The sequence below is a fragment of the Colletotrichum karsti genome, assembly GCF_011947395.1.
Source record: "Colletotrichum karsti strain CkLH20 chromosome Unknown Scaffold1, whole genome shotgun sequence".
Taxonomy (NCBI): domain Eukaryota; kingdom Fungi; phylum Ascomycota; class Sordariomycetes; order Glomerellales; family Glomerellaceae; genus Colletotrichum; species Colletotrichum karsti.
Window position 1 is genome coordinate 546,271 of NW_024065901.1, and position 24,019 is coordinate 570,289.

The window sequence follows — 24,019 nt, forward strand, 5'->3', positions numbered from 1 at the left end:
TGTTTTTGCTTCGTGTACCCGGGGTTGCGCGCCGTGAGTGTGACTATAGCCTTCCTGCGACTAATTGGAAGTGCCGTTGTACACATCACTCGCGTAGCTTCTGGGAGCCGGAGGCATGCCGAAAGTGGCTTGCCTTCTGTTCTCCCGTCTGGTCTCGTCTGGTGTTCCCTTCCGAGGAGGGGCAGGAGGCAGGGGTCCTCCAGGGGCCGGGCGAACGGGCAGACTGAATGACGCAGCATTGGCGCTCACAGGACCAGCGCTGTTGGGATATTCGCCAACCTTGGGGATCGAGTTGGTGGTAACAATCCTCTGTCCCATGCCCGGATGGCCACTGGCCTGCTGACGACTGCTTGCGGCGTTGATACCGTTTCTAGTGGGGGAACGGTTGGAGTGGGCAGCTGGTTCGCGAGGTGAGATAATTCCAGCTCCTGCGATGGGAATCTCTCCTGACGTCGGCGTGTCGAGCGAGCGTTCATTGTTAGACCCACCCTGGTAGGTCGGAGAATCGCTGGAGTTGAGCAGATCGCGAGTCGCTGGAGAAAGCTGAGGAGCGAGGTGGGACTTCCGGTTATCTCTCTCCATCAGACCGACAGCCCACTCTCTCAAGTCTACAGGTGTCCTCTTGGCAGCTTGGACGAAAGGATCGCGATCCTAGAGAGTAGTTAGCGCTGGTGTCTCCAGAACACCCGGGATACAACTTACAAATAACTCTTGAGGCGTCGGTCGTTCGTCAGGGTTCTTTGACAAACACTTCTGAATCATGTCTTCCAGAATGGAGGGGAAAGCATCGCTCTTTGGTAGTCTAGGCGCAGGTTCGTGTACGATCTGCTGCAACAGATCCAAAATGCCAGCAGGCGCGCACTCGCCGTCAGAAAGCTGTTCGCTGGCGTTGAAAGGAAACTTGCCAATGGCAAGCTCCATGATGCTCAAACCGAAACTCCAGACATCCGATTTGACAGTGTACTTCTCGCCCTGAATTCGCTCGGGTGCCATGTAGGTAGATGTTCCCACAAAGGTATCCGCAACGGAGTTGATGAGTTCTCCAGACACGCCGAAATCACACAATTTGATGCTTCCTCTAGAGTTCACCAAAATGTTGGAGGGCTTGATGTCTCGGTGCATGATGTGATGCTTCGAGTAGAGGTAGGTTAGGCCGCCAAGAGTAGCCACAGCAATCTTGCCGAGGACGTCGACTCGGACTGGTCCGAAGACCTTCGATACTCGGTCCAAAGCACTGCGACGAGTTAGCTGCTGTGGTTTGCGCCATGCCGCCCGCAAACTTACCCAACGTCCATATACTCCATGCACATGATGACATCGTTGTGAGGGTTCAGGAATGCGCCGTAGAAATTCACGATGTACTCGGACGAGCAGCCGTGCATAATCTGGAGTTCGCGAACGATGCGCTTGCGCATCTCCTTCTTGGCTTCCACGTGAATAACCTAAACGCGTCAGTAACCAGTCCAGCGCTGCTCCAAATTATAAACCAACCTTGCGAGCCATGACAGTCCCGGTCAGGACATGCCTGACTTTGCTGACAGTGCCTCCATTTCCGGAACCAAGCTCCTTCAGGATCTCCAGGTCCTCTGGCCGCAAGTCGAGCTTGTACTCGATGCCAATCTCTAGCTGCGCTGACTGTTCACCTCCGTCCTTATCGCGAGGATCGTAGCCGTGTCTGCTGGTTTCGGCGGTCGGCGGGGGCTTCGGGGCAGCAGGCGTCAGGGCGAGACCTTTGACGTTCTTGCGCTTCATAGATCGGGGCGCGAAAGGGTCGGCCATGTTGGGCGATGTGGTTTCGCTCTGAAAGCTTGATTGAGGACAGATCGGAAGTAGCTGGAGTTAACCAGCAAGTGTCACAGCACAAAGGGCGTTGGCATGCCCTTTTGACGTCGGTGCGGATGTAGACCCAATTAAGAGCTACCCTGGAGGACTGGCGGAGCTTTCCTATTGCGGTTTAAAAGCTCAATAGTGGTTGAAAGCCGCGGGCATGCGTTGCGACGCAGTCGTGTAACGGTACGGCGGAGGGGTGACTCGCTCGCCGGGGGATGGCCAGATCAACTGAGTGCCTCGTGTAGCGGGGAAGCGAGTGCTTGTTCGTTGTTGCTGAGGGTATCGCGGAGATTAGGCGAGGGTCGGGAGGACGAATGACAGCGACGCTGGTGGAAGACGAACGGTGATGCTGTCGCAGACTCGCAGTGGCCGATGGGTGGGTTTTAGTATCGACAGGTGGACCGGGCCGATGGAAGGTATCCGAGGGCGATTACTGCCTGCAGAAAGGGGGAAAGAGGGGCGTAGATGGCTCGAAATTTGTCGGTGTGGTTGTCGTCGATGGTGACCCGACCCGTTTCGGCCCAGGTGGGGTTAACGGTACGGTAGGGAGACGACTCCGAGAAAGAGCGAGGGGGGAGGGGGAGGCGAGCAGGAAAGAGGCAACGTGCTCCGTGGTCGCCGGAAGGGAATAAATGAGAGACCTCGTAGAAGTGAAATGAGGTTGCTCTCGATAGGAAAATACGCGGTACGTGGGTCGGGTTTGGGTGGTGAAGAGGAGATGGAGATGGAGGGGAGGTTTGAGAAGTGATGGAGAAAAAAAAAGGATGGAAGACACAGCGAAACACACCACGGAAACAGATGCTGAAGTGAAGGGAAGAAAAAAAACACTGAACAGGTTCAGGTTCAGGTTCCGTCAGCGTCGGGCCAGGTCAAAGGGTCCCAGGTTTTGGTGTGGTTGACACAAAAACATCCGTCCAGTTAGGTGATGAGCAAAGAGAGGTACAAGTTGCAAGCGCAGGTCCAGGTGCTCTCTGGTTGGTAAAGCAGGTACCTATTCGAGGTGCAGTGCAGACGGGATGCAGCCAGAGTGAGCCACGGTCCAGTCCGGTCCCGTCCACTTATTAGTCTATCTCGTAACGTACTTAAGGTAATGTCGAGACATTGGTCCCCCAGCAGGCATGAGCGACAAATCAGCGCCCAAAAATGGTTTCGGATCACAGGGCGGCTGCTGTGTCTGTCCAAAACCAGAACCTGGCAAAGCCTTGACATCTTGGGGGCTGGGTTTTGCAATCCGCGTGTAGATGTGCAATATGGATGGACCCCTCAGCAACGGCGGAACACTTTCAACTGACGAGAGCTGTGGCTTATCGACCTACCTACCTGACCTACCTATCTGACGTCTACTTGATGCTAAGCTCAATAGCTGATGCTGCTGAGATGATGGAACGCCAAATTTCCGCCTCTAGAATCCTCATCTGCCTCAGCTGGCTGGGCAACAACTAACTTCAACTTCTGTCTCGGGTTTCCACTCATGCTGCTAACATCGCTCCCTTTCTTCACCACGACGAAATGGATGTTCCCACTAGAGAACTTAGCACCAGCTCCGACGGGCCACAGCCCAGCACTAGACCGGGCCAGTGTTTTAGAGGCGTCGAGACCCAGCCCCGGAGTACGGAATAGAGGTAACTTGACGCACGTTTTAGGGCCACAGTAGAAGCCAAACGCCTTAATCCCTAGGGGGCCTTGCAGATTCGTGGAGACACTAACGGCCATTCGCGACAGACGGGGAACATGGAATCTCTGCCCTTTTGCACGCCTCAGGGAAGTACCTCCTTACTTTAACTCCGATATTTTTTCATCTTGCGGATACAGGTACTTGGATTTCTTGCCAGAACTTCGTCAACCAATCTGTGTAAGTCGACTGATGACAGTCACACCTGCAACACATCTAAACCAGCCAGTCAGCTCGCCAGCGCCAGTAGCTCGTCTCGGATTGGGTTAAAGACACCTAGGGAACAACCCCGGCGGCATCAACCCAACTCCTACCATCTCCATCGACATCATCGCCAAGTACCTATCCCATCCTGTTGATGGGCCATGGCAAACATCCTGTAACAACGAACACAACGCAGAGAATAGAGAGAAAGAAAACAACATCGTGTGGCGCCAACGAGAAACTTTCGCCCCGTATCTCGTCTAATAATATCCCACATCGTCCATCAGAAGTATCCGTCAATGATCGCCCTACTTCAGTACCTTCATTCTTTCACATCTCCAGTCCAATCCAGTTGACGTCTCCATCACCCTCTCAACTCATCACACCAGCTTTCACACCCTCGGACAGGGGCTTGGCCGTCCGTACTATCTCTAAGCTAGGACTACCAGCCGCGTGCGATGAATCGCCTCGAGCCAACGACGAGCGAGAAGTTCCATTTCCCGCACCAGGGCCTTGAATCGCAAAACGGGCTGGTGTCTCAGTGTCTTGCCGCCCGCTCTTATTGGCCCCTCACACCCCAACCATCCTGTGCGTCTGTGTGTCTTGCCTTCTTCCCGACAGGCTCCATCAAGCTGCCCAAGCGCAAAAAAACGTGCCATCCATCGCGGGCACACGATGGACCCCATGGCTCGCTAGTTGATGTTGTCAGTAAACCGCTTCGTTGTGATGGCGCTGTCTGTGTCATGTTGATAGGCAGAACCGTAGAGTCTCAAGGGTCTTTTGTTCGACTCCCTTTGACTTGATACTTCCCAATCATGAACTCGAAACAAATTCATGGGGAATTCTTCAGTCTGAGAACCATCCCCGTCAGTCCTCCCTCAAGGCGGTCCAAAAGACGTACGGTCTATGCAGTTGAGGCCCCGGGATAAAGCGTGATAGGCAGGTCGTCCGTTTTGTACCAAGCATGTCGTCCCAAAACATTTCGTTTTCTGGAACTTTCACCGCTCGTGGCAGCAATGCTTGTCTGATATATCCGTGTTTATTGCGCGTTAGTACCTTGGCATTACAATAAGGAGAACTTGCTGACTTGAGTAAGCTCGCCAATATTCAAAATGATTCCTGTCCTTTTCGAGTCTGGACGCTGTAACCCTGCTCCTAGACACAATGTTCAGCAGAGTCATGAGCTACGCCCCTAAGCGACGGGTAGTGGATAGGTAAGCTGGGGTATCTAGTCTTCGGAAATCTAGGATTCACCAAAACCAACAAGGCAGGGGGGGTGCAGCTTGCCGCACGTGGATGTTGGTGCTGGAAAAAAGATGGCAGGTCATCGGATAAACTGATAAGATAAGAAAACATTTTCGGCGGCCGGAAAAACCACAAGTGGATTTTGGAGGCGCGAGGCTGACATTCAGATTGTCAACGAGGCGCGACCAGGGGAGGTCCAAGCTTTCAATTATTCCAAGTGCGGCGGCCACTGAATTTTGTCGGCAGGCGCATCTCTTCAGCTTTTGACGATATCCATTCAACAGTCATCTCAATTTTTCGTCTCGACGTCCTCCAATTGCGGAACTTGTCGATAGTTCTCTTCCAGGATCGAGAACAACCCGGTCACTCGGCCATCAACGACCGCATCGCGCCGCACCACCCGGCAACCACGTCGTGACCTTCGCCACGCGACTTCCCCTCTTGACAACTTCAAGATGAGCAACTCGATGCGTGATTTCGTTGACGGCGAGGCCGAGCTTGACGACGAGGATGAGGAGTCCATGGACGAAGAGCCCGTCAACCGCAGGAGGAACGTCGCCCCTGAAGATTCCTCTGAAGAAGAAGAAGACGACGACGATGAGGAGGAAGCGCGTAAGGTAAGCGCAGGGTTTCATCTCGCCCCCTAGCAGGTCGCTGACCCTTTTGAACAGATCCGCGAAGGCTTCATCGTCGACGAAGATGAAGACGAGGAAGGCGAGGAATCAGATGCCCAAGATCGGGTCGTTAAGCGGAAGCGCGAACACCGCGACAGAGAGGAAGAGGAGCAGCTGGATGAGGATGACCTGGAACTCATTGGAGAGCAAATAGAACGTCGAGCACCAGCACAGGTAAACCTCACAACGTCCTTCACTGCAGTCTTCCCAGCTGACTAGTTGTATAGCCCAAGTTCAAGCGCCTGAAACGAGGACACCGAGACGAAGATGATCGAGGCCCAGAGCGACGCGGATTGGAAGACATGTTTTCGGACGAGGACGAGGAAGCCAACGAACAAAGACCCTACGGCCGAGCGAATTATCGTACCCAAGCCGACGAGTTCGACGACTTCATTGAAGAGGACTTTCCCGAGGACGAGGATGAACGAGCGCGCCAACTTGAAGATGCTGAAGTCGCGCGACCCCGCGACAAGGGCGTGGGGGGTGTTGTAGACACCACCGGTCTGGACAAGGATGCACTCGAAGACATGGAGGCCATCTTTGGCAACGGCGAAGATTACGACTGGGCACTGCAGATGGAAGACGAGGAGGAAGATCGAGAGCGCGAAGAGCAAGCCATTGAGCTGAAGGACGTTTTCGAGCCATCGCAGCTGAAGGAGAAACTTCTGACCGACGAAGACAACCATATTCGATTCACCGACGAGCCCGAGAGATTTCAATTGGACCGGAAGCCGTTCAAGCATCTGCAAATCACTGCAGACCAGTTCAAGGAGGAGGCCCGATGGATCGCAGCCCTGATGTGGCCCAAGAAGCAGCTGCAGTCGGAACTTCATTCGCCCTTTACCAAGGCTATTGGCAAGGTTTTGGAGTTTTTCGTCGTTGACGAAGTCGAAGTTCCGTACGTTTTCCAGCACCGCAAGGATTACCTGATCCATGCCAAGAAGACGAAGAACCCCGACCATCGCGACGACCCCGATGCCCCCGAGTACATCGTTAGCGCCGACAAGCTGCTCACTCAGGACGATCTGTGGCGCATCTTAGAGCTCGACATCAAGTTTCGCTCTCTTATTGAGAAGCGAAATTCATTGGAGAAGACGTTTGAGAGCCTCAAGACTTCGGCAGCCGTCAACGACGATGTTTTGACAGACATGACTTCTCAGGCTGCGACGATGGAAGAATTGCAAGACCTCCAAGATTACATGCACTTCCAGTACACCGCTGAGTTGAAGGACCTGTCTGCAGTCAACGGAAATGGGAACCAGATGAAGCGCCCAGGGTCCAAGTCGAACTTGTTCGATCGCATGCGAAGGAGCAAGGCGGCCGCTTTTGTCCGTGCCTACGGTATCACTCCGGATCGCTTCGCCCAAAACACACTTCGAGAGGGCAACAAGGTCTTTCCGGAAGACCCTAGCCAACTTCCTGATGATCTCGCTGATTCCCTCACCGATGAACAATTTCAGACTGGAGATAGCGTCATGTATGCCGCCCGTCAAATGTACGCCGAGGAACTTTTCGTCAACCCCCGTATGAGGAAACATTTCCGAGTCAACTTCTACCAAATGGGCGAAATTAGCTGCCGGAGAACCGAGAAGGGCTTGAAGAAGATTGACGAATCGCACCCGTTCTACGAAGTCAAGTATCTCATCAACCAGACCATTGCGGACGTTGCCCGTCAGCCGGAACTGTATCTCAAGATGATGAAGGCTGAAGAGGAGGGCCTCATTGAGGTCAAACTTACCCTGGAGAACGACGACGGCTTCAAGCGTGCACTGCGCCAAGAGTTTATCTCGGACAACTACAGCGAGATCGCAGACCGCTGGAACGACGAGCGCCAGAAAGTGCTTGACCTTATCGTGCCCCGCCTTTCGAAGGTCATCGCCAAGGGTGTCAAGGAATCTCTCCGCACAGCTTGCCAAGAGGAGGTACTCAAAGCCTGCCGCGAAGAGTACTCTAAGAGGCTTGATCAGGCACCGTACAAGCCGAAGGGCATGATTCTCGGTACCGTGCCTCGCATTATCACACTCTCTAACGGTATGGGCGACCGTGAACCTACTGCTTGGGTGTCAGTTGAGGAAGACGGCCGTGTGATCGAACAGGGCAAACTTGGCAATCTTGCGCGTGATGAGGCTGCTCGTGCGGATTTTGTTGATATTGTCACCAGACGCCGCCCTGATGCCATTGGTGTTAGTGGCTGGTCCGCCGACACGCAGAAGCTGGTCAGAGACCTTGAGAGCCTAATCAGCGAAAAGGGTCTCATGGGTCCTGAGTTCGACGACCCTGATCTTGGCGAGTACAGAACTGAGCCTCTTGAGGTTATCGTCGTTAATGATGAGGTCGCTCGCCTTTACAAGGACAGCCCTCGAGCAGTCGCCGAACACCCCACTCTCAGCTCCCTCACAAGATATTGCATTGCTCTGGCACACTACATGCAGAATCCTCTCAAGGAGTATGCAGCTCTTAGCAAGGACATCACTTCGTTGGCTTTCCACCCTTGTCAAAACCTTCTACCCCAAGAGAAGCTTCTTAAGCATCTTGAATCAGCGATGGTCGATATGGTCAACCTGTGCGGTGTCAACATCAACGAGGCGGTTGGCGATTCGTACACGGCAAATCTGCTACCATATGTGTCAGGACTCGGTCCGCGAAAGGCGACCAGCGTCATCAAGGCTATCAATGCCAACGGTGGAGCTGTCGGCAGCAGAGACGAACTGGTCGGTGATCCTGATAGTGGGAAGCTGCCGGTCGTCGGTCCGAGAGTCTGGAACAACTGTGCCAGTTTTCTGTTCATTGATTACGACGCGACAAACCCTTCATCAGACCCTCTTGACAACACTCGTGTCCATCCTGAGGATTACGAACTTGGCCGCAAGATGGCAGCCGATGCTCTGGAACTTGACGAGGAAGACGTTAAGGCAGAGACAGATCACAACGGCCCCGGTGCCATCGTTCGCAAACTCTTCAAAGAGGATGAGCAGGAGAAGGTCAATGAGCTTATCCTGGAGGAGTATGCCGAGCAGCTTGAGCGCAACTACAGCCAAAGAAAGCGTGCCACTCTCGAGACCATCCGAGCAGAACTGCAGGCTCCATACGAAGAACTCCGCCGTAACTTCGCAACTCTTGGTGCAAACGAGATCTTCACCATGTTCACTGGCGAGACGAAAGATACCCTTGCCCAAGGCATGATCATTCCCGTCCTGGTTCGCATCGTGAAGGACGACTTTGCTATTGTGAAGTTGGACTGCGGCATCGAAGGTCGTATCGAGTCTCACGACGGCCCCGATGGCGTGCGAGTCAGAGGTCTGCTGTCAATCAACCAAACGATACAAGCCAAGGTCCTTGATGTGAATTACAAGGACTTTATTGCCAAGCTTTCTGCTAGAGACGCCGAGGTCAAACGTCCTTACAAGCGCCAGCTCTACCATGGGCATGGACAGTGGGATGACAGGCTCGAGGCCGCGGACAAGGAAGAGCTCCGCGAGAAAGATAAGACAACTGGTCGCACCCAAAGAGTCATCAAGCACCCCATGTTCAAGCCCTTCAACGGCTTGGAGGCGGAGCAATGGCTGGGTACTCAACCCGCCGGAGAAGTCATCATCCGTCCCTCTTCGAAGGGTAACGATCATCTGGCTATTACCTGGAAGGTCGCGGACGGTGTCTTCCAGCATGTCGACGTCTTGGAACTGCAGAAAGAGAACGAATTCTCAGTCGGCAAGCTGCTGAGAGTGGGCGGAAAGTTTACCTACAAGGATCTCGACGAACTGATCCATGAGCACATCGAGGCTATGTCTAGAAAAGTGGACGAGATGATGCAGCACGAGAAGTTTGAAAAGCGATCCAAGCCGGATCTCGGTAAGTTTCCACCCAAGTCAAGATGAGATTCGGACGAACTAACTCCAATTACAGAGAAATGGCTCACGACGTACATTGATGCCAACCCCAACCGGTCCGCCTATGCTTTCTGCATCGACACCAAGCACCCCGGCTATTTCTGGCTGTGCTTCAAGGCGAGCCGTTCATCGGGAGTCTACTCCTGGCCTGTGCGCGTGATTCCCGGCGGCTTCGAGCTGAAGAACCAGGCCTACCCCGACATGAGAGCACTCTGCAATGGCTTCAAAATCCGGTATCAGACGGAGAGCACTAAGAGGCAGAAGGGCGGTAGATAGGTTCCCCCCAACGAATCGAGAGGCTCCCATAACGGGTTCGCAAACGCCCGCGTCGCGAATATCGGCAGCTATTACTGAGCAGGACGGAGACAGGAGACGTTTAATGATGGACAGAAAACACTACAAAACAGTGGGAGAGGGACGACGAAGTTACCTGACTACGAAGGTGCCAGTGGTTTGTTTGGGACTTTTTTCATCTCTGGTGCCCAGGTTTACGTTACCTCAGGGGAGGGGTGGCGAAGAGCGGAAGATCAAGATTAAGCAGCATCCTTGTAAAATATCAACTAAAAGCTCGGGAAGTTCAGGGCTATAGATAAAAATTGGACTCAGTCAATGATGCCTTGCGAACATTCATGTGAACGCTTTATTTCTTGCTAGTAGCCGCTCTGTTGAGACGCGCAACGAGCCAGTATGGCACACGGAACGTCGGGGGCGCAGTGGTGGCTATGGAATGGTACTGAAATCGGAACGGGACTGTCGGGCTTGACTCGCTCCGAAGCCAAGTAACTTAGTAGGCGAAGGGTATGGGAAATGGCGCTGGCTTATATTGTGAGGGGTGACTTTGGACTCCATTCGTTCAACGTTTGAGAGGCCTGGTGGGATGGACATCTTATTGTCCGTTCGTCGGAGCTTCTACTCTCAAACGATTGCGAACATGGAGTTGAAGACCCCGAGGAGCTCTGAGTACTGACAATAGTCCAACCCCCCTGATTTTGTCCGGTGGTTCTCTTAAAGCCTGCTTCTTGTTACCTTTTGCACATGCATGCGGTGCAAAAAGGTGGCCGTGGACAGCGGCGGCATTCAGTTTGAGGTCATCCAAATCTGCTCTTACAGGAAGAACAATCGGACTGGGGAACCCGTGCATTCCGGCGATCTGTCCCCGTCTGCGGACCGTGCTAGTTCCACTTCATTGGCACCGATCGCCGGGGTGTAAGTCAGGCCCGGGCTCAAGTGCTCCGGCCGAATGCGACGTCCTTCCACAAATACCGATTTGGGTCATGAACAAGCGGAGCCCAAGGAGACGTGATTTAGAGTGATTCTGAATCGCCTATGCTGAAATCCTTATTTCCTGATGTACATCCTTTTGTGGTTCTCTCTGACTGTAGTTCTAATAGTAATGTCATACAAAGAGATAAGTAACAAACACCGCTGGTCTGAGGGCATTCCTACATGGACCTCCAAACAAAATACGCTATCGTTGTTCTGGCCTCGCTTCACAACTTGCTTGGCTCATCAGCCTCTTATCCTCCTCCAAGATGACTTGCTTGCTGGACATGCTGTTCATCTCGACGTCGAAGTGCGTGTGAGTGTCAAACTGCGAATACTCGCTCCGCTGGCCACGAGAGATGTTCGACGCCCCGGCATGTTTGATACGCGAGTGCTCTGAGGAAGACCCCATCAGCTTTGGCGCAATTGCTCTGAAGAACCTGCGCAACGTGGGCATGGAGCCACAGATGATGAAGAGATTCACTTCGACGAAACTGTGAAAAAGTAGTTAGCTCGATTCTTTAAGAGGCTTGTAAGAGAAAAAGAAAAGGTGGAAGTATTGGGCACGTACGACCAAACATTGGCAGGTGCAGCAACCCAACTGGTGTCATTCGTCTTGAGCAGGGGCTGGAGGTAAACCATGCGGACGACGGATGTTGTCACAGTTCTGTATACATGTTCAGTAACCGATCTAGCGAAATATCGTGAAAAGCACGGCGTATTACAAAATTCCCACCCCAAACATCAAAATCGCGTCGACCTTGACGACGCGCTGCATCTGCAGGCGCAGTACCATCGGGATCGGTATCAGAAAGAGAACGACATCCGACACAATGTTCGAAGTCGCAATCGCCATGTACAACATGGCGCTATTCAGGGGTCGGTGGGGATTGGCAACGTATGGATCCCAGTTTGCGCGGATTGGCCATGTTCCGAATAGGAGCATCGAGGCGATGACCATCGTGTAGCAAGAGACCATGACGATGCCGGTGGTTATACATCGGCGATACCAGGGCAGCGGGGAGATCTTGAGGTATGCGAAGAAGAGGGAGGCTTTCGTAGAGCCGTTGGCGCAGATGAAGACGGGGGCAACGATGTAGCTGACCTGTATCGACTCGGTCAGTTTATGTGTGTGATCTCAGTCTTGATACGAACGGTACTTACAAGAGCTTGTTTTGACCACCGATCGATGGACATTTCCCAGGTATGATGACCCAAGCCTCCCATGGCGCAGGACCCTGAGGTCGATCGGTCAGCGTGCGCCAGGAGTTTAACATGTAGATTCACAGTGCGCTTACAAGTTTGCAACGACTGCATAACGATGGAACAGGTCTTAGGATGCGGCAGTTAGTAACGTGGTTGATGTCGAAGTCATACTGTACAGTTTACATGAAAAGCCTACCCAAGCAACTAACATTAACGCTTCCGAACACAGGTCGTGTTAGTCTGGCTTGCTGAACGCAGCCTTCGTCTTTGCCTCGGACTCACCGTCATCGATCTTCGGTCCATCCGAAAACGCAAACTTTGTGTATAGCCTCTGGATCAAGCATATGAGAGCGAGTGGACCCAGGATCCCGAATACCAGGTAGTGTTCCAACACGCTCTGCCTTTGCGGGTGATCGAAATCCACCACATAGCCATCGGGAGGAGGGATCAGCGTGATCGTGCCATTCGTCACCGGGAATCTGGTCGCCATCGAGAGGCCCGCACACTCGGTACTCGGTGGCCAAGTCGTCGAGAAGGATGAACGAATAAAGAAGCGAGAAGGATGGTACAGAAGCTGCAGGGCCAAGGAAAAGCTGACGATCACAGACGAAAACCAACTCGGCTGGAGAGAGATGTCGAAGGAGCACGAATAGATCTGCAAGGCGTCTGCCCAAGACATGCACTTGGCATATTATATTCACTTCCCATGAGTTAAAACTCCCTTTCGGACATTTTTCGAGCCCGCGAACTGCCAGTCGGTTACTGGACGGTAGTATCAATATCTGGGGCAGCAAGCGGTTGAATGTTCGGGTCTCAGGTCTTGGATCTATCACACGAGAATGGTCGAAAAACACGATATTTCGCCTACAGAAGTCGTGTGAACAACTAAGAGAACATGCTTGCCGGTTTTCCTTGGCCTGCATGTCGGTGCAGTCAAACCTTGCACTGCATGAGGCAGTTCAAAATCAAGACCCTTGCCGCATGAGAAGCTGGTCGTCAAATGTTTGCTTCCTCGAAGAGAGATTATGTAGAGCGCCGCATTTCTTACCACAACCCCTGGATATGAGGGTGTGCAGGGAATTACGGCTCACCGTACCAAGCAAACAAGACTGGTCGAGAGCTTCCGGCCGGATATTGAATATCCTGAGTCCAGCCGCTTCGATTCCTACGGAGTTCTTCTCCCAATGAGGACATCACCTTTCCCAAAATGCAAAGCCACACCTGTGTCGGCCTGGACCTGAAAAGCCTTAAATGGTGAGTTACGGCACTCTCATCGTGTCAAGATTGTCCCGGATAGAAGCCAGTGACTCCTGAATCCTCTTCAGCCCACCTCCTAGTCGTTCGACTCTCGTCACATCCCCAAGTCTCTCATTGTTCTTGAGCTACCGTTTTGTCCATTCATCATGGCTCTCGTCGTCCCCTTCACGGTCACCGCCATGCTTTTCGCCAGCGGCTTGGCGATCTGCACGAGAAATGGCCTCACGCAGATGTTGACCCATGTCAAGAGACACCCGAACTTCACGCAGACCGAGTTCTGGGACTACTGGTATAACGAGCATGCGCCCAAGGTTGCTCCTCTGGCATCCCACTTCAACATCACCCGTTACCAACAGGTCAGTTGCCCAGAATCTCACTCACCATTTTACCTCCTCGATCTGTGGCATCATGTCTGAGAACTGTGGCTGACCCTTTCCACAGGTTCGAGTTGGCGGTCTTGTTCTTCCCACAGAGGCCGGGGCAACTGGGCCGGCGTCTGATGTGCCTGTTGAGTTCGACGGTGTTGCGATGTTCATGTATCGCCATGCCGAAGATCTCACTGGGATGATCTCTCACCCGTACTACACAGAGGTGGTTCTTCCCGACGAGGGTGTTTTCATCGACAAGGCTGCCTTCGGCGGCGGCCAGGTCGCTACGTACGTAGGCACGCACTTCGAGGTAGTGGAGGACACAAAGGATGTCTGGACCGGCAGCAGTGCGGATCGTGAGAAGTACCAGCAGCTCTTTGATTCGTACAACTAGATGCAAGCGGCTGGGGCTGTTGAATCTAGGGGGATGTTGTCAGGGTAGAAATGGATGGTACATCCGGGTTCGTCGCTTACATATGATTCTCCCTGTTAAAGTGGTATCAATTGCGTACCGCTGGTACCATGATTGTTGATTGAGCAAATTGCGAGCCATCATTGAGCTCGACCGTACCTTCTCGACGCGCGGTCAACCCATCTGCAGGCTCTGCGATGAGTGAGACGGCCGACTTCTGCAAAGCTGTAAGCGATGGACATGCGAGATGTAGTATCTCGGATCTGATTTCCCTCCAGAGTAGGTAAGCTCCTCGTAACTGGTCCGGCCCGAGAACGGCCCCCCCATCGTCCATGGCACTGTATGAACCGGTCTCGGACCATAGCCTTAAGAGGCTATTGCCAAGTCACCCCTGCTGCAACACCCATGAATGTTTGATTCTTACTGAGGTCGCATCCCTGGATTAGCCGCTTATCGCCCCAAAGTGGACACATAGCAGGCCGTCACCAGTGTAGTGGGTAGAATGATTCCGCGGATAGGCGGATTTGAAGTTCGGTCACGGATTATCCGTACAATGATCGGACTACTGGGTGACAACCGTTGTTGAGCCTCGATCTGTTAGATCTCGCCGCATATACCCCTGGGATGGGTTCGTTGTCGTGAGGAAGCCGGCCATGTGCTTGTGTTGGGGCCGGGGGGTGTTATCCGCAAACGAGTTGGGATTGGGTACCACGCTGCTGGTAAATTAGCATACCAGACACACATGGCTTTTACAGTCACAGTCACGGTGCGACAACAATCACACCGGTGAGGGGCGCGTGAGAGACAAATGTAACCTGGAGTTGGCGTTCATTCGTGTTCCCCTGCCTGGAGTGAATTCCGCGATGATGATTCCTCGATAAGCTCCTCCCATCCCCGAACTGGATATAATCGATCGGAGGTTGAGTGTTTGCCAGCTTTGGAGACCTCTTTTGTCTGCCCCGTTGGTGCTAACCGAAGGTGATTAACTCAATAGAGTTAACTTGGGAGAGATGATGAATCCCTGGCTCTTAGGAGAAATGAGAGAAGAGGCATTTCGGGTGAAGTCCGTTCGGAGACCACGCGCGAGAAATACAATCACTGGACTTAAGCGTGAATTAGTGTACGAGACCTCTGACCCAAGAACTTGGAATATACAAACCGTCGGAGCATGAGAGTCAAGGGCTTGGCACATACATGATAGGGTTATGCCGTTTGCCCGTCCCGTTGTGTGTTGGAAATCAGACTAGTTGAAAGCGCTTCTTGACCAACGGGGAAAGGGTAACATCTTCTCCCAAAACTTGTTGTTTCTTGTTCGTCGAGGAGTCCAGGATTGGAATTCCTGATAACGGACTCGTAATCTGGCAAAGACGAAGACTCGAGACCGTCTTTGATTCTCGACAAATGTAATTTCATTGGTCAAGCAGCTCACACTAAATAGGTCAGCTAAGAGGCATGTTCCAGGTGACTTCCATTCTGAAAGAGGTCTATCAGAGTAAGGGCACCGGGGACGACACTTTGAAATGAGTTTCTAGCCGTTTGAAAACTGAACGGTTACTTCGTTCAGGTTCATGAAATGAGCCACCTTCCAATGTCATGGCTGCATCCGCGAAGCAAATCAAAGCGACGCTGTTGAGAGCTATCGGGAGCGCTGCTGCAACTCTTAACGAGCATCACTTGGTCGTTCCGTTTGGTCTCTTGTTGTTCTTGTCAGAACTCCATGCCGACCTGTGGTAGGCAAAGTTGTTCCATACTGCTAAGTCAGTAGGAGATCAATACTTTCCTCTTGCAACGGAATGCTCTGATACCTTGACCTCTGTTGACTGCAATGGACTTTGCAATAACACGTCTGGTATATCTTTACCTCACTTGAGGCCTTCTTAATACCACTTGGGTTGAGGTCCTCTGTGCAAGGCCGGTGAATGTCATCTCGAGTTGGATGGCGTCTTGTGGAAGCCGATCAGAAAAAGTATTTCGGTAGTTCAAGCGCAAGTCTTGATGCCTCTCTTCTAGGAGCGTCCGTCAAAGGCATCAGGCCCGGATCTGAATAGCAAGAGGTGTTCGGGAAAACCCACGGGCAGTTTCCGCCGAATTGATAAGTTGCTTGTGATGATGGATCCACGAAGATTCCATTGGCCCCCGTGACTGAATGCGAGCTGCTGGCGACGCTTAACCCGTAGCTACGCATTCAAAGAGCATCTCGGTGCATAGACACTGTCGCCAGGCTTGGCCAACTCAGAATTAATGCACTCTCTTGGTTGTTAGTTGTCTATCCAAATCCTGCTTTTGCAGAACAGGACGGTCCACGATTAGTATCTATTTTCTTTTCCCTTCTTTTTCAAGCTTCTGTTCATTTTGAAAATGATTGAGCAACGGATACGTCGTCAACTTTGATAGGTTGGGTTCAGTAGCGCCGGGCCGGGGCTCTGTCGACGGAGGACCGTGAAAAAAGATTGTGGTCTTAGAGGTCTTAGACATACTGAGACAGCCGACGGTGGGAAAACAATGGCAAAAGAAAACGTGTCGAGGATGCAATACCAGCCAGGTTTGCATAAAGACGTAGGATATCTGACATGATTGTTGCTCGAAGGCTTCATGATGTTGCCATACTCGTGTTCAAGAAATTTCTAATTTTGTTAATATTTACGCTTTGTCCGGGGACACCAAAATTTTTTTTAAAAAAAAAAAAAAAAAAAAAAAAAGGCTCGAGGAGGAAGCTACGAAAAGCTCAAGGTCTTGGACGAGATTGCCACTGGGTCGATTTGGGGGAGTTGCACAAGGAAGCTTGGACCCATGGTTCCCCAGTTTAATGTGGACTTGATTGGCCTAGGTGTTTCCTAGTGGGTCTCACCAACGCCCTAAGGTACCGGCTTCCGTACGGATGCCCTGCAGCGAGGCGAAATGGATCCCAGCGTGGGGGGAGACCACTGTAAATGGATGCGCAATAGCGTCATTGCAATAGCTCATTGAGAAAGGACGAGAACCTGGAATTGAGTGGTTTTTCTTGGAAACTTCTGTCGTCTTGATGTTTCCTTCAAGAGTGTTTCCTTCCAATTGGTTTCACAGGAAAAGATCTTGCCGCTTTCACTCCAACATTGCCGGAAAATTTACGACAAACAAGCGAAGCGAGACTTGCTGAAAGCGTACCTCCATCAACAGCACGGTACCTGATTACCTTACCTACCTTGTGCTCTCACCCGGACGTTCCCTCCACCCGCTCAATAGTCGTTGCCAGCTGCAGGAACCTTGGAATATTGCTTGGTTTCGGAGACAGCTACTGCCACACATACATCCCATCCCGCATCCCGCGCTGCCCCTTGTCTCTTTCCTTCCCAGTTCGTGACCTCGTGACACGGCATTCTCAGCACACCACAATCTCCCCTCATTCTCTCACCGACACAACGCAATCACGACAGAGACGCAGCTTGGGTATTTGTTATTCTTTCCTACGAGACCCCTACAAATTGTTCTTTGGCCGACGATAATATCCTTCTACCTATCGGCCGGAGTCCTTTTTTCCAATCATTGGCAATTGACGACATCAGCTTACCCCCGCGTTTGTCGTTGGCCACCTTCTACCACTTCTTCAACCCCACCAAGGTACTCCGACCATGACATCCCCAACCCAGCGCCGCCATCGCGGCTCGACTACCGACGAGCGTGGCGTGTTCGACGATGCCAAAACCTATTACACCTCAGATGACCGCCACGCCAACCGAGCTGGTCCGCGAACGAGAACATATTCTCAGGTACGACCGACAATCCCCCCACCCTTGACCGCTTGTCCTCCGTCACAGAAGCTCCAATAAGGATGACCTAACTTGTACACAGAACAGCTTGTTCAAGCAATTCGAGCGTGTGGGACTTAGAGAACCCTTCCGTCGTGGCAGTCATGGTAAGTCTGCCTCTTGGGTTAAATCTTTCCGCATAGTGATTGCTGACGTCGAAATTCTGCAGACGAAGTTTCCAGTTCCAACCGAAAGTTTCTCATTTCAGTCGACGAGACCCTGGAGAGTCTGCAAGCTCAGGAGGATACCGACGGTAACATGCAGATTACCATTGAGGACAATGGCCCCAAGGTTTGTGCATCTCCAATCCCATCAGACCACCTAAGCTTACACCGTTGTTTAGGTTCTTTCGCTGAGAACGGCCGCTTCCGCCGGCCACAACCGATTCGATGTCCGAGGAACATACATGCTCTCCAATCTCCTGCAAGAGTTGTCGCTCGCCAAGGAATATGGCCGCAAGCAGATCATTCTCGACGAGGGTCGGTTGAACGAGAACCCCGTGAACCGCCTCTCTCGTCTCATCCGGGATCACTTCTGGGAGGGATTGACCAGAAGAATCGACGCTTCGAGTGTCGAAATTGCTGCCAAAGATCCCAAGGACTGGACAGACGATCCGCGTCCGCGCATCTACGTCCCTGTTGGCGCCCCGGAGCAGCTCGAGTTTTACACTAAGGTTGCGAAGGAGAGGCCTGAGATTCGCCTGGACGTCCAGCAGCTTCCCGAGGTTATCACCCCGGAGCTTGTTCGAGACATGAACGCCAAGCCCGGACTCCTCGCTGTTGAGATGGAGAAGATCAAGGATCCTGTGACGGGCGAGGATACCCTGAGAGGTCTCCCCTTCGTCGTTCCTGGCGGACGTTTCAATGAGCTTTACGGCTGGGACAGTTACATGGAGTCTCTGGGACTCCTGGTTAACGACAAGGTTCATTTGGCCAAGTCCATGGTGCAAAACTTCTGCTTCTGCATCCGTCACTACGGCAAGATCCTCAACGCTACCCGATCGTACTACCTTTGCCGCTCTCAGCCTCCTTTCCTCACCGACATGGCTCTCCGGGTTTACGAGAAGATCAAGCACGAGCCTGATGCCCAGGAGTTCTTGCGCACATCCATTTTGGCCGCCATCAAGGAGTACCACAGCGTCTGGGTTTCGGAGCCACGCCTGGATCCGGTCACGGGTCTTTCTCGTTACAGACCTGAGGGATTGGGTGTTCCCCCCGAGACCGAGGCCGATCACTTTGTCCACGTCCTCGAGCCGTATGCAGAGAAGCACGGTATTAGCTGGACGGAGTTCGTGCAGGCTTACAACAAGGGCGAAATCAAGGAGCCTGAGCTGGATGATTACTTCTTGCACGACCGTGCCGTTCGCGAGTCTGGCCACGACACATCCTACAGGCTCGAAAGGGTTTGTGCCGACCTTGCAACTATCGACTTGAACTCGCTGCTTTTCAAGTATGAGACAGACATCGCCCGTATCATCCGTACTGTCTTCAACGACAAGCTCGTCATTCCCGCAGAATTCGCTGTCGGACCTCTGAAGGCTGGTGAAGTGGTCACTTCTGCCATCTGGGACCGCCGTGCAAAGCGCAGAAAGCTTGCCATCGACAAGTATCTCTGGAACGAGGAAGCGGGCATGTACTTCGATTACGACACTGCTAAAAAGCAGCAGTGTACATACGAAAGCTGCACGACCTTCTGGGCCCTTTGGGCAGGTGTTGCGAACCCCAAGCAAGCCGCAGACATGGTCACGAAGGCCCTGCCGAAATTCGAGGCTCTGGGTGGTCTGTTGTCTGGAACGGAGAAGTCCCGTGGTGAAGTCAGTTTGGAGAGACCCAACCGCCAATGGGATTACCCATATGGTTGGGCTCCCCAGCAAATGCTGGCCTGGACCGGCTTGGTGCGATACAGCTTCACGGAGGAGGCAGAGCGTCTGGCTTACAAGTGGCTGTTCATGATGACGAAGGCGTTCGTCGACTACAACGGTGTAGTTGTTGAGAAGTACGACGTTACTCGACCCATCGATCCGCACAGAGTTGATGCCGAGTACGGAAACCAAGGTCTTGACTTTAAGGGAGTCGCCAAGGAAGGGTAAGTCGTTCAGCCGTCTGCCCCAATCAATGATCGAAGTACTGACAGTGACAGATTCGGATGGGTTAACGCGAGCTACGTCTATGGTCTGCAAATTGTCAACGCTCACATGCGACGTGCTCTGGGCACTCTGACCCCTTACGAGACATTCGTCAAGGCCATCGAGCTAAACAACGAGAAGTCCCTCGCGGAGCTTTCCTAAGTCGACGGGAATTGGACGGAAGAAGAGAAGCGACTTCTTCCGTGGATGCATTAGACTGGTCCAAACGGTACAGCTGCTGGCGTCAAAGTGTTCATATCGCAGGATTGATGTCGAAAGGGGTGTGAGCTGCTCTTTGGTTTTGTGCCGCGGCATTCTCAAGTCTGGAGGTTGGGTACAGGAGTCGATGGGTGATTTCGCAATGCATGGTAACGCCTTGTTTTGTATATGAAAGTCGTGCCGAAAGGCGGAGGAGCCTGAAAGATTGTCATAAAAGGCTAGACTGGCTGCGAAGCCGAACTAGATATCCGCGCAATGCGATCAATCCTAGAGAATCTGACATAGTATTTCTGAGGATTTGAGATGGGAATGAGGGGAACAGAAAACAAGATGAGTGTAAGTCGGACAACTTCCGTGAAGCTCGAGGTTCCTGAAGCTCTGTCGAGCTTGGTGGTTGGTGGCGAGGCAGGGTGGCTTGTGCCGTCAACAGGGACATGTGACTGACATGAGGACATTCGCAGCTTAGTGTTATTTCGGGTGTTCCCGTACGAACGGCTAGAGTCGCGGAGACGCAGTGTCAAGGCCGAGGCATCTTTGGAAGGTTGGAGTCGCATGGTTGGGGAAGGGTGTGACGCAAGCCACGAAGCGTGATCGGCTCCGGGAACGCCAGCGCCAATGGCAACGACTCAGCTCAATTCTTCACATGCTAGGCAACGGCTACCCCGCAAGATTTTGGTAGGGAGCTCGGTCTGTCTGGGTAGACAAGGCTTTAATCTTATCTAGGGTAATTTCACAGAATTCTCGCGACGAACAATCGACTGTTTCTACAAGAACATTCTCAAAATCATGGAGAATTCGACGCGGCTTCGAGTTTCGGGCACGGCGGGAGACGGGGTTGCAGCATCGGAATCGGCAGACGTCAATGTTGATGCTTGCAGATTATTTCCCATGGTCCGGGGACGGCAGGATGAACCTTTAGCAACATGAGCCAGCTGCTTCTCCAGCGTCTTCCCCAGGTACCGGCGGTACGGCGGGGCATGGCGGGGGACATGCAAGGAGCTTCGGTAACTCGGCCAATGACGGCAATGAGGAAGCAGCTACGTTTCGCCCCATCCGTCCCCTTTGAGCCGAATCCAGACGTCACCCCTTTCTCAGACACACACTCATGTTGCCGCCTCATCTTTAGCATTGCTTGTAGCTGACTGCGGTTGGTATGGTAAGGAGTACACGCGCGCCCACGACAACCAAGCATTCCCCCACAGAGTCAGTCATGGCCGACGGGAAGGTTAGAAGAGGTGATGTTGTACAGGGTACCTCGGCAGGATTCCGTCCTGGCCTATTTTCAGTTCCGAGGTGTTTTACCACACGGTCCTGTCTTGCCAGCAAAGAACAGCTGTAGATACGTGCTGCTCTGAGAGCTGCTCGAGTCGTTCTCACCTTCGTCCACACTGTCCATCTCCCGGTCTGGGCCTAGGTCAGAGGTACCTGCCTCGAAACAGATGTAAGACGATTGGGCCAGGAACGCCTTTTGGCCGAAGACTGCCGATGAGCGGTCATGGCTAGCTAGTGCTGCTTCTTTATTGTCATGCCTTGGCTTTGGCTTGTGACTCTTAACAGGATTGACTTTTTCTCTTTTCTTCTCCATCCCCTCCACGCATTCTTCATCTTCCTCGAACTTGATCACCATTGATCGAGTTGTGAATAGCATCATTAGTCCAGCGCTCTATCAGTCTAGGTGCTTCTGTCATACTCAAGCGACACATTCCTCTAGAAGCGTATTGTCGCCGAGTATCCTCCTGCAAATAATTCTCTGGAATAGCATCGTCTGCCCGAGAATCGAAGCTCCCATTGCCCATCATGGCTGCCAACAACATGGTCAACCCCGCCGTGGACCCCGACCGCGAAGACGAGCTCTTCCTCAAGGAGGTCGAGGAAGTCAAGCGTTGGTGGAGTGAGCCCCGATGGAGATTCACGAAGCGTACCTTCACCGCCGAGCAAATCGTTACCAAGAGAGGTCACCTGAAGGTCGACTACCCCAGCAACGCGCAATCGAAGAAGCTCTTCGACATCCTCGAGAACCGATTCAAGACCAAGGACGCCAGCTACACCTACGGCTGCTTGGAACCCACAATGGTCACCCAGATGGCCAAGTATCTCGATACCGTATACGTCTCCGGTTGGCAATCATCGTCGACCGCTTCTGCCTCTGACGAGCCTGGACCGGATCTGGCTGATTACCCATACGTGAGTTCTGGGTTTGCGACGTGCGTCGTCCCAATGAGGAATCTCTTGCTTACCCGTCCTGCAGACCACCGTGCCCAATAAGGTTGCTCATCTGTTCATGGCGCAGCTCTTCCACGACCGCAAGCAACGTCAAGAGCGCCTCAGCGTGCCGAAGGAGGCTCGAGCCAAGCTCGCCAACATTGACTATCTCAGACCTATCATTGCCGATGCCGATACTGGTCACGGCGGTCTGACGGCTGTCATGAAGCTCACCAAGCTCTTTATCGAGAAGGGTGCTGCTGGTATTCACATTGAGGACCAAGCCCCTGGCACCAAAAAGTGCGGCCATATGGCCGGTAAGGTCCTCGTCCCCATCAGCGAGCACATCAACCGCCTGGTCGCCATCCGTGCGCAAGCCGATATCATGGGCTCTAACCTTGTCGCCGTCGCTCGTACTGATGCCGAGGCCGCTACTTTGATCTCCACCAACATCGATCCTAGAGATCATGCATTCATCCTCGGTTCCACAAATCCCAACCTGCAGTCCCTGAATGATCTGATGTATGCGGCGGAGCAAGCAGGCAAGGTTGGCGACGATCTCCAGGCTATCGAGGACGCCTGGCTGAAGCAGGCAAACCTGAAGCGGTTCGATGAGGCTGTTGTCGATGCCATCAAGGCTGGACCCAACCCCAACAAGGACGAGATGGTCCGGAAATACACTACGGCCGCCAAGGGCAAGAGCAACACAGAAGCCCGTGCCATTGCCAAGGGCATTGTGGGCAGTGATGTTTACTTCGACTGGGACTCGCCCCGCACGCGCGAAGGCTACTATCGCTTGAAGGGCGGCTGCGACTGCGCCATCAACCGTGCTATTGCTTATGCCCCTTACTGCGATGCCATCTGGATGGAGAGCAAGCTTCCCGACTACAAGCAGGCGCAACAGTTCGCCGAGGGCGTGCACGCTGTTTGGCCAGAGCAGAAGTGAGTTACCTAACGAAACCTCGTGATGAAAGCGAAAGCTAATAAAACGTGCTTCAGGCTCGCCTACAACCTTTCTCCTTCCTTCAACTGGAAGACTGCGATGCCCCGCGCCGAGCAGGAGACGTACATCCGTCGCCTGGCGTCTCTCGGCTACTGCTGGCAGTTCATTACCCTTGCTGGCCTACACACCACGGCGCTCATCAGCGACAAGTTCGCCAAGGCGTACAGCAAGCAGGGCATGCGTGCGTACGGCGAGCTCGTCCAGGAGCCAGAAATGGAGTCGGGCGTCGACGTCGTGAAGCACCAGAAGTGGAGTGGTGCTACGTACGTCGACGAGCTCCAGAAGATGGTCACTGGTGGCATCAGCAGTACCGCTGCGATGGGTAAGGGTGTAACGGAGGACCAGTTCCATTAAACTTTCGTACTACGTGATGGATTATCGTACATTGGATAGGTGTAACTGTGGCAGGAAGGCTGTATGTTGGATGTGTATCTAGGCAGTATGGAATACGGTCGGTCGCATGTCAATGAGTTGTTTGCCGTTCATTCCAAGTGTTCCTTGGTTGTGCATTTCAGTACCTTGCCGAAACAAGTCCGACCCGCCCCGATGGCACCCGAGATCCACAATCCCGACCCCCGACCCCGGGCTTACGGAGGTGATCACGTCGACTCGGGCGCAGCCGGATGGATCCACAACGCAACATCACAGCTGTGAGCCGGCTCAGCGG

General features: G+C 53.0%; 6 protein-coding genes across 6 annotated transcripts; 4 read left to right on the forward strand and 2 right to left on the reverse strand.

The window, feature by feature from the left end:
• Positions 1-60: 60 nt before the first annotated feature.
• Positions 61-1,779, reverse strand: CkaCkLH20_00116 (uncharacterized protein; the record flags this gene model as incomplete). The annotated part of the gene is made up of 4 exons (XM_038882836.1): positions 61-651; positions 703-1,234; positions 1,285-1,442; positions 1,492-1,779. 4 exons carry the CDS (start codon positions 1,777-1,779, stop codon positions 61-63), a joined length of 1,569 nt encoding a protein of 522 aa, XP_038751541.1.
• Positions 1,780-5,406: 3,627 nt separating this feature from the next.
• CkaCkLH20_00117 (uncharacterized protein) lies at positions 5,407-9,788 on the forward strand (the record flags this gene model as incomplete). The annotated part of the gene is made up of 4 exons (XM_038882837.1): positions 5,407-5,568; positions 5,623-5,799; positions 5,853-9,474; positions 9,529-9,788. The coding sequence occupies 4 exons, from the start codon at positions 5,407-5,409 to the stop codon at positions 9,786-9,788; spliced, it is 4,221 nt and encodes a 1,406-aa protein (XP_038751542.1).
• A 1,192-nt stretch (positions 9,789-10,980) lies between these two features.
• CkaCkLH20_00118 (uncharacterized protein) lies at positions 10,981-12,471 on the reverse strand (the record flags this gene model as incomplete). The annotated part of the gene is made up of 5 exons (XM_038882838.1): positions 10,981-11,269; positions 11,347-11,442; positions 11,501-11,880; positions 11,940-12,013; positions 12,264-12,471. The coding sequence occupies 5 exons, from the start codon at positions 12,469-12,471 to the stop codon at positions 10,981-10,983; spliced, it is 1,047 nt and encodes a 348-aa protein (XP_038751543.1).
• Positions 12,472-13,384: 913 nt separating this feature from the next.
• CkaCkLH20_00119 (uncharacterized protein) lies at positions 13,385-14,000 on the forward strand (the record flags this gene model as incomplete). Its single annotated transcript, XM_038882839.1, has 2 exons — positions 13,385-13,594; positions 13,680-14,000. 2 exons carry the CDS (start codon positions 13,385-13,387, stop codon positions 13,998-14,000), a joined length of 531 nt encoding a protein of 176 aa, XP_038751544.1.
• A 3,626-nt stretch (positions 14,001-17,626) lies between these two features.
• CkaCkLH20_00120 (neutral trehalase) lies at positions 17,627-20,090 on the forward strand (the record flags this gene model as incomplete). Its single annotated transcript, XM_038882840.1, has 5 exons — positions 17,627-17,764; positions 17,847-17,910; positions 17,973-18,094; positions 18,147-19,888; positions 19,943-20,090. 5 exons carry the CDS (start codon positions 17,627-17,629, stop codon positions 20,088-20,090), a joined length of 2,214 nt encoding a protein of 737 aa, XP_038751545.1.
• A 1,854-nt stretch (positions 20,091-21,944) lies between these two features.
• On the forward strand, positions 21,945-23,706 carry CkaCkLH20_00121 (isocitrate lyase; the record flags this gene model as incomplete). The annotated part of the gene is made up of 3 exons (XM_038882841.1): positions 21,945-22,331; positions 22,396-23,291; positions 23,349-23,706. The coding sequence occupies 3 exons, from the start codon at positions 21,945-21,947 to the stop codon at positions 23,704-23,706; spliced, it is 1,641 nt and encodes a 546-aa protein (XP_038751546.1).
• Between the last annotated feature and the right edge of the window lie 313 nt (positions 23,707-24,019).